The sequence below is a fragment of the Cherax quadricarinatus genome, chromosome 22, assembly GCF_038502225.1.
Source record: "Cherax quadricarinatus isolate ZL_2023a chromosome 22, ASM3850222v1, whole genome shotgun sequence".
Lineage (NCBI taxonomy): Eukaryota > Metazoa > Arthropoda > Malacostraca > Decapoda > Parastacidae > Cherax > Cherax quadricarinatus.
The window spans coordinates 27,415,078-27,424,033 of NC_091313.1; the positions used below are offsets into that span (position 1 = coordinate 27,415,078).

Sequence of the window (8,956 nt, forward strand, 5' to 3'; positions counted from 1 at the left end):
GGATATTTTGATTCCATTTGCTGGAGTTTAATACATAATGGCTGATTTACATGAGAATTCGGTTCTATTACAAAGTTTTGTGTTCTGACGTGGAGCATGATAGCAGTAATTTACAACCAGGAGGTCGACTTTAGTGAAATATTCTTGGGTGTTTTTGCTTAGAATGCGGCAGAGTTAGCGAGTGACTCAGACGGTATAAGAGAAGAACGAGGTTAACACACACTAACTGTTTCCTTTTTTCCTTATATTAAACTTGTGGCAGTGACTTGGGAAGTTATTACCGGCTGCATCTTTGTATCAAGCATGTGGCAATGATTAGCAAGATTAGCACTGACTGTTTCCTCGTGGCAGTGATTAGCAAGATTAGTACTGTTTCCTCGTGGCGGTGATTGTTAAGATTAGCACTGATTGTGTCCTCGTGGCGGTGACTGTTAAGATTGGCACTGATTGTGTCCTCGTGGCGGTGATTGTTAAGATTAGCACTGACTGTGTCCTCGTGGCGGTGATTGTTAAGATTAGCACTGACTGTGTCCTCGTGGGGGTGATTGTTAAGATTAGCATTGACTGTGTCCTCGTGGCAGTGATTGTTAAGATTAGCACTGACTGTGTCCTCGTGGCGGTGATTGTTAAGATTAGCACTGATTGTGTCCTCGTGGCGGTGATTGTTAAGATTAGCACTGACTGTGTCCTTATGGCGGTGACTGTTAAGATTAGCACTGACTCTTTCCTCGTGGCAGTGATTGTTAAGATTAGCACTGACTGTGTCCTCGTGGCGGTGATTGTTAAGATTAGCATTGACTGTGTCCTCGTGGCGGTGATTGTTAAGATTAGCACTGACTGTGTCCTCGTGGCGGTGATTGTTAAGATTAGCACTGACTGTTTCCTCGTGGCGGTGATTGTTAAGATTAGCACTTATTGTGTCCTCGTGGCGGTGATTGTTAAGATTAGCACTGATTGTGTCCTCGTGGCGGTGATTGTTAAGATTAGCACTGACTGTGTCCTCATGGCGGTGATTGTTAAGATTAGCACTGACTCTTTCCTCGTGGCAGTGATTGTTAAGATTAGCACTGACTGTGTCCTCGTGGCGGTGATTGTTAAGATTAGCACTGACTGTTTCCTCGTGGCGGTGATTGTTAAGATTAGCACTGATTGTGTCCTCGTGGCGGTGATTGTTAAGATTAGCACTAATTGTGTCCTCGTGGCGGTGATTGTTAAGATTAGCACTGACTGTTTCCTCGTGGCAGTGATTGTTAAGATTAGCACCGACTGTGTCCTCGTGGCAATGATTTTTTTTTTTATTTTTATTATCACACCGGCCGATTCCCACCAAGGCAGGGTGGCCCGAAAAAGAAAAACTTTCACCATCATTCACTCCATCACTGTCTTGCCAGAAGGGTGCTTTACACTACAGTTTTTAAACTGCAACATTAACACCCCTCCTTCAGAGTGCAGGCACTGTACTTCCCATCTCCAGGACTCAAGTCCGGCCTGCCGGTTTCCCTGAATCCCTTCATAAATGTTACTTTGCTCACACTCCAACAGCACGTCAAGTATTAAAAACCATTTGTCTCCATTCACTCCTATCAAACACGCTCACGCATGCCTGCTGGAAGTCCAAGCCCCTCGCACACAAAACCTCCTTTACCCCCTCCCTCCAACCCTTCCTAGGCCGACCCCTACCCCGCCTTCCTTCCACTACAGACTGATACACTCTTGAAGTCATTCTGTTTCGCTCCATTCTCTCTACATGTCCGAACCACCTCAACAACCCTTCCTCAGCCCTCTGGACAACAGTTTTGGTAATCCCGCACCTCCTCCTAACTTCCAAACTACGAATTCTCTGCATTATATTCACACCACACATTGCCCTCAGACATGACATCTCCACTGCCTCCAGCCTTCTCCTCGCTGCAACATTCATCACCCACGCTTCACACCCATATAAGAGCGTTGGTAAAACTATACTCACATACATTCCCCTCTTTGCCTCCAAGGACAAAGTTCTTTGTCTCCACAGACTCCTAAGTGCACCACTCACTCTTTTTCCCTCATCAATTCTATGATTCACCTCATCTTTCATAGACCCATCTGCTGACACGTCCACTCCCAAATATCTGAATACGTTCACCTCCTCCATACTCTCTCCCTCCAATCTGATATTCAATCTTTCATCACCTAATCTTTTTGTTATCCTCATAACCTTACTCTTTCCTGTATTCACCTTTAATTTTCTTCTTTTGCACACCCTACCAAATTCATCCACCAATCTCTGCAACTTCTCTTCAGAATCTCCCAAGAGCACAGTGTCATCAGCAAAGAGCAGCTGTGACAACTCCCACTTTGTGTGTGATTCTTTATCTTTTAACTCCACGCCTCTTGCCAAGACCCTCGCATTTACTTCTCTTACAACCCCATCTATAAATATATTAAACAACCACGGTGACATCACACATCCTTGTCTAAGGCCTACTTTTACTGGGAAAAAATTTCCCTCTTTCCTACATACTCTAACTTGAGCCTCACTATCCTCGTAAAAACTCTTCACTGCTTTCAGTAACCTACCTCCTACACCATACACTTGCAACATCTGCCACATTGCCCCCCTATCCACCCTGTCATACGCCTTTTCCAAATCCATAAATGCCACAAAGACCTCTTTAGCCTTATCTAAATACTGTTCACTTATATGTTTCACTGTAAACACCTGGTCCACACACCCCCTACCTTTCCTAAAGCCTCCTTGTTCATCTGCTATCCTATTCTCCGTCTTACTCTTAATTCTTTCAATTATAACTCTACCATACACTTTACCAGGTACACTCAACAGACTTATCCCCCTATAATTTTTGCACTCTCTTTTATCCCCTTTGCCTTTATACAAAGGAACTATGCATGCTCTCTGCCAATCCCTAGGTACCTTACCTTCTTCCATACATTTATTAAATAATTGCACCAAGCACTCCAAAACTATATCCCCACCTGCTTTTAACATTTCTATCTTTATCCCATCAATCCCGGCTGCCTTACCCCCTTTCATTTTACCTACTGCCTCACGAACTTCCCCCACACTCACAACTGGCTCTTCCTCACTCCTACAAGATGTTATTCCTCCTTGCCCTATACACGAAATCACAGCTTCCCTATCTTCATCAACATTTAACAATTCCTCAAAATATTCCTTCCATCTTCCCAATACCTCTAACTCTCCATTTAATAACTCTCCTCTCCTATTTTTAACTGACAAATCCATTTGTTCTCTAGGCTTTCTTAACTTGTTAATCTCACTCCAAAACTTTTTCTTATTTTCAACAAAATTTGTTGATAACATCTCACCCACTCTCTCATTTGCTCTCTTTTTACACTGCTTCACCACTCTCTTAACTTCTCTCTTTTTCTCCATATACTCTTCCCTCCTTGCATCACTTCTACTTTGTAAAAACTTCTCATATGCTAACTTTTTCTCCCTTACTACTCTCTTTACATCATCATTCCACCAATCGCTCCTCTTCCCTCCTGCACCCACTTTCCTGTAACCACAAACTTCTGCTGAACACTCTAACACTACATTTTTAAACCTACCCCATACCTCTTCGACCCCATTGCCTATGCTCTCATTAGCCCATCTATCCTCCAATAGCTGTTTATATCTTACCCTAACTGCCTCCTCTTTTAGTTTATAAACCTTCACCTCTCTCTTCCCTGATGCTTCTATTCTCCTTGTATCCCATCTACCTTTTACTCTCAGTGTAGCTACAACTAGAAAGTGATCTGATATATCTGTGGCCCCTCTATAAACATGTACATCCTGAAGTCTACTCAACAGTCTTTTATCTACCAATACATAATCCAACAAACTACTGTCATTTCGCCCTACATCATATCGTGTATACTTATTTATCCTCTTTTTCTTAAAATATGTATTACCTATAACTAAACCCCTTTCTATACAAAGTTCAATCAAAGGGCTCCCATTATCATTTACACCTGGCACCCCAAACTTACCTACCACACCCTCTCTAAAAGTTTCTCCTACTTTAGCATTCAAGTCCCCTACCACAATTACTCTCTCACTTGGTTCAAAGGCTCCTATACATTCACTTAACATCTCCCAAAATCTCTCTCTCTCCTCTGCATTCCTCTCTTCTCCAGGTGCATACACGCTTATTATGACCCACTTCTCGCATCCAACCTTTACTTTAATCCACATAATTCTTGAATTTACACATTCATATTCTCTTTTCTCCTTCCATAACTGATCATTTAACATTACTGCTACCCCTTCCTTTGCTCTAACTCTCTCAGATACTCCAGATTTAATCCCATTTATTTCCCCCCACTGAAACTCTCCTACCCCCTTCAGCTTTGTTTCGCTTAGGGCCAGGACATCCAACTTCTTTTCATTCATAACATCAGCAATCATCTGTTTCTTGTCATCCGCAATGATTGTTAAGACTAAAAACTGACTATTTCCTCGTGGCAGTGACTTGAAGGATTAGCACTGATTGATTCCTAGTGGTAGTGATTAGTAAGATTAACACTGTTTTCTCGTGGTAGTGATTAGTAAGATTAACACTGTTTTCTCGTGGTAGTGATTAGTAAGATTAACACTGTTTTCTCGTGGTAGTGATTAGTAAGATTAACACTGTTTTCTCGTGGTAGTGATTAGTAAGATTAAAACCGAGTATATCCTCGTGGCAGTGACTGGCTCATCCAGCAGATGGCAGTGACTGGCTCATCCAACAGATGGCAGTGACTAGAAACACTAGCAGTGACTGACTCATCCAACAAATGGCAGTGACTGGAAACACTAGCAGTGACTGGCTCACCCAACAGATGACAGTGACTGAAAACACTAGCAGTGACTGGCTCATCCAACAGATGGCAGTGACTGAAAACACTAGCAGTGACTGGCTCATCCAACAGATGGCAGTGACTGGAAACACTAGCAGTGACTGGAAACACTAGCAGTGACTGGCTCACCCAATCGATGACAGTGACTGAAAACACTAGCAGTGACTGGCTCATCCAACAGATGACAGTGACTGAAAACACTAGCAGTGACTGGCTCATCCAACAGATGACAGTGACTGAAAACACTAGCAGTGACTGGCTCATCCAACAGATGGAAGTGACTGGAAACACTAACAGTGACTGGCTCATCCAACAGATGACAGTGACTGGAAACACTAGCAGTGACTGGCTCATCCAACAGATGACAGTGACTGAAAACACTAGCAGTGACTGGCTCATCCAACAGATGGCAGTGACTGGAAACACTAGCAGTGACTGGCTCATCCAACAGATGACAGTGACTGGAAACACTAACAGTGACTGGCTCATCCAACAGATGGCAGTGACTGGAAACACTAGCAGTGACTGGCTCATCCAACAGATGGTAGTGACTGGAAACACTAGCAGTGACTGGTTCATCCAACAGATGACAGTGACTGAAAACACTAGCAGTGACTGGCTCATCCAACAGATGGCAGTGACTGGAAACACTAGCAGTGACTGGCTCATCCAACAGATGACAGTGACTGGAAACACTAGCAGTGACTGGCTCATCCAACAGATGGCAGTGACTGGAAACATTAGCAGTGACTGGCTCATCCAACAGATGGCAGTGACTGGAAACACTAGCAGTGACTGGCTCACCCAACAGATGGCAGTGACTGGAAACACTAACAGTGACTGGCTCATCCAACAGATGGCAGTGACTGGAAACACTAGCAGTGACTGGCTCATCCAACAGATGGCAGTGACTGGAAACACTAGCAGTGACTGGCTCATCCAACAGATGTCAGTGACTGGAAACACTAGCAGTGACTGGCTCATCCAACAGATGGCAGTGACTGGAAACACTAGCAGTGACTGGCTCATCCAACAGATGTCAGTGACTGGAAACACTAGCAGTGACTGGCTCATCCAACAGATGGCAGTGACTGGAAACACTAACAGTGACTGGCTCATCCAACAGATGGCAGTGACTGGAAACACTAGCAGTGACTGGCTCATCCAACAGATGACAGTGACTGGAAACACTAACAGTGACTGGCTCATCCAACAGATGTCAGTGACTGGAAACACTAGCAGTGACTGGCTCATCCAACAGATGGCAGTGACTGGAAACACTAGCAGTGACTGGCTCATCCAACAGATGTCAGTGACTGGAAACACTAGCAGTGACTGGCTCATCCAACAGATGACAGTGACTGGAAACACTAGCAGTGACTGGCTCATCCAACAGATGGCAGTGACTGGAAACATTAGCAGTGACTGGCTCATCCAACAGATGACAGTGACTGGAAACACTAGCAGTGACTGGCTCATCCAACAGATGACAGTGACTGGAAACACTAGCAGTGACTGGCTCATCCAACAGATGACAGTGACTGGAAACACTAGCAGTGACTGGCTCATCCAACAGATGGCAGTGACTGGAAACACTAGCAGTGACTGGCTCATCCAACAGATGGCAGTGACTGGAAACACTAGCAGTGACTGGTTCATCCAACAGATGGCAGTGACTGGAAACACTAGCAGTGACTGGCTCATCCAACAGATGACAGTGACTGGAAACACTAGCAGTGACTGGCTCATCCAACAGATGGCAGTGACTGGAAACACTAGCAGTGACTGGTTCATCCAACAGATGGCAGTGACTGGAAACACTAGCAGTGACTGGCTCATCCAACAGATGGCAGTGACTGGAAACACTAGCAGTGACTGGAAACACTAGCAGTGACTGGCTCATCCAACAGATGGCAGTGACTGGAAACACTAGCAGTGACTGGCTCATCCAACAGATGGCAGTGACTGGAAACACTAGCAGTGACTGGCTCATCCAACAGATGGCAGTGACTGGAAAGAATGTGAAAGACTCCGTAAACTTTCGTTAATTTATCAGAGTGATTAAGGCCGCCGAGTCTAGTTCCGTCAACACATGACCAACCCGCCCTCACACCCATCATATTTGATGGCCCACTGCCAGGCCTATTGGCCATTTGCCAGGCCTATTGGCCATTTGCCAGGCTTACCGGCTCTCTACCTGTCCTACAGGCTTTCTGCTAGACCTATTAGCCAGGCCTATTGATATCCACTTTCATCTTCTGTAGACTATACCTTCCCTGAAGAATAAGACATTTTGGAATCTTTATTGTGGACAAGTGTCCAATAAAGATCCCTAAATGTTGCACAAGTGTCTCATTCTTCAACTTGTCGGTTTTCTAGGCCATTTACTTCACATATATCTTCCCTCTTTTAATCCCACTCGTCTTTCTCCTCCCCACTCATCTCTCCTCCACTCATCTCTCCTCCACTCATCTCTCCTCCACTCATCTCTCCTCCACTCATCTCTCCTCCACTCATCTCTCCTCCACTCATCTCTCCTCCACTCATCTCTCCTCCACTCACCTCTCAGCGCCCTGTCACTTACTGCTTTTACAGTAATCAAAATGAAAGTATCTGAAAAAAACAGGTAAGATGTATAAGCTGTTATCCTACAGCAGCTCATGATTTATTAGGTTTGAAGCCGGTCGACTACACGAGGGTCATTAAGGCAGTTGTGTCACCTGTACACCACCAGTCAAGGACACCTAACTCTTACAAATTAGAGTTTTAAGAAAATTCTGAGTTTATGACTGAGATATACAGTAGCCCAAGTTTATATACATGTCAGCTGTCAGTGCATATATACCAGGAGAGATTTACTGAAAATATATACAAAAGTGCGTAGCTCTTATCAAAGTCTGGCCCTGCCAGAGTTACTGAATTATAATAATAACTTAAACGTGTAATCTTTGGAGTTACTCATAAGATTAATCAATTTTAATACCGTTTAACCGTTTTTATTATTGTTATTAACATTGCTATTCTTCTTCTTCTGCTTCTTCTTCTTCTTCTTCTTCTTCTTCTTCTTCTTCTTCTTCTTCTTCTTCTTCTTCTTCTTCTTCTTCTTCTTCTTCTTCTTCTTCTTCTTCTCTTTCTTCTTCTTCTTCTTCTTCTTCTTCTTCTTCTTCTTCTTCTTCTTCTTCTTCTTCTTCTTCTTCTTCTTCTTCTTCTTCTTCTTCTTCTTCTTCTTCTTCTTATTATTATTATTATTATTATTATTATCATCAGCATTGTTATTATTATTGAGAAGTTCAAAATTAATTGGATCCAAATGGCAAGAGTCCCCTTAGGCTCGAGTTATAATTTTTCTATTAAATCCGTATATAGAATTAAACTCTACTAACATCCCTTCTTAATGCATTCTTGCCTTCTTTACCCTCACCCTGATGGAGTTCTGTATGTTTGTTATTACGTTTAAACTTCTATTTTCCACTAGTATTCCCTCGCTACTGGCTGCTCTTATCTCAGCTAGTTTGTCCTCTTCAGCATTATTTGTTTTTCAAGTGTTTTGTGAGTTGTGATTATATGTTTTGTGTTTCTTTTGTTTTCCAGTGATGTAAAGTTAGATCGTTTAGTCTATTTGTGTGTGTGTGTGTGTGTGTGTGTGTGTGTGTGTGTGTGTGTGTGTGTGTGTGTGTGTGTGTGTGTGTGTGTGTGTGTGTGTGTGTGCACGTGTGCGTGCGCGGGTCTATGAGACTGTCAGCGGGGTCAAGCTGGTGGTGAGGTCTGCGCTGACAGCCCTGACCCCCGGCTTCTTTGATAACCACCAGACTAATTAACTCCATCTCAGCGACTCATGAAGGGCCAGGGTAAACGGGAGTGCTGATAACCACCTCTCAATAATACAAGGAGGAAAATTAAATAGTCTTCACCAGGCAGCTGAGGTCGAGTCAACTTTACCACACAACCACCACACAAGTTAAAGTTGTCTTCGCTGTAATTGTTGTGGCCTATTAGATATACCTTTGCCACCAAAATATCTGGGTTATTGTATACCCCATATCCGATCTGTGTTCCGAGGCATTATTCTGATTTCCTAGCCTTGTGCCATTTGTGATCATCTGCT

General features: G+C 43.6%; 1 protein-coding gene across 1 annotated transcript in view; it reads right to left on the minus strand.

Moving 5' to 3' along the window:
* Nucleotides 1-8,065: 8,065 nt before the first annotated feature.
* The window catches only part of LOC138853089 (fragile X messenger ribonucleoprotein 1 homolog), a gene marked incomplete at both ends in the record, with an annotated part of 71,890 nt that continues 70,999 nt past the window's right edge, over nt 8,066-8,956 (minus strand). The window contains one exon of the mRNA XM_070087699.1: nt 8,066-8,139. Coding sequence (XP_069943800.1) covers nt 8,066-8,139 — 74 coding nt within the window. The remainder of the gene's footprint in view (nt 8,140-8,956) is intronic.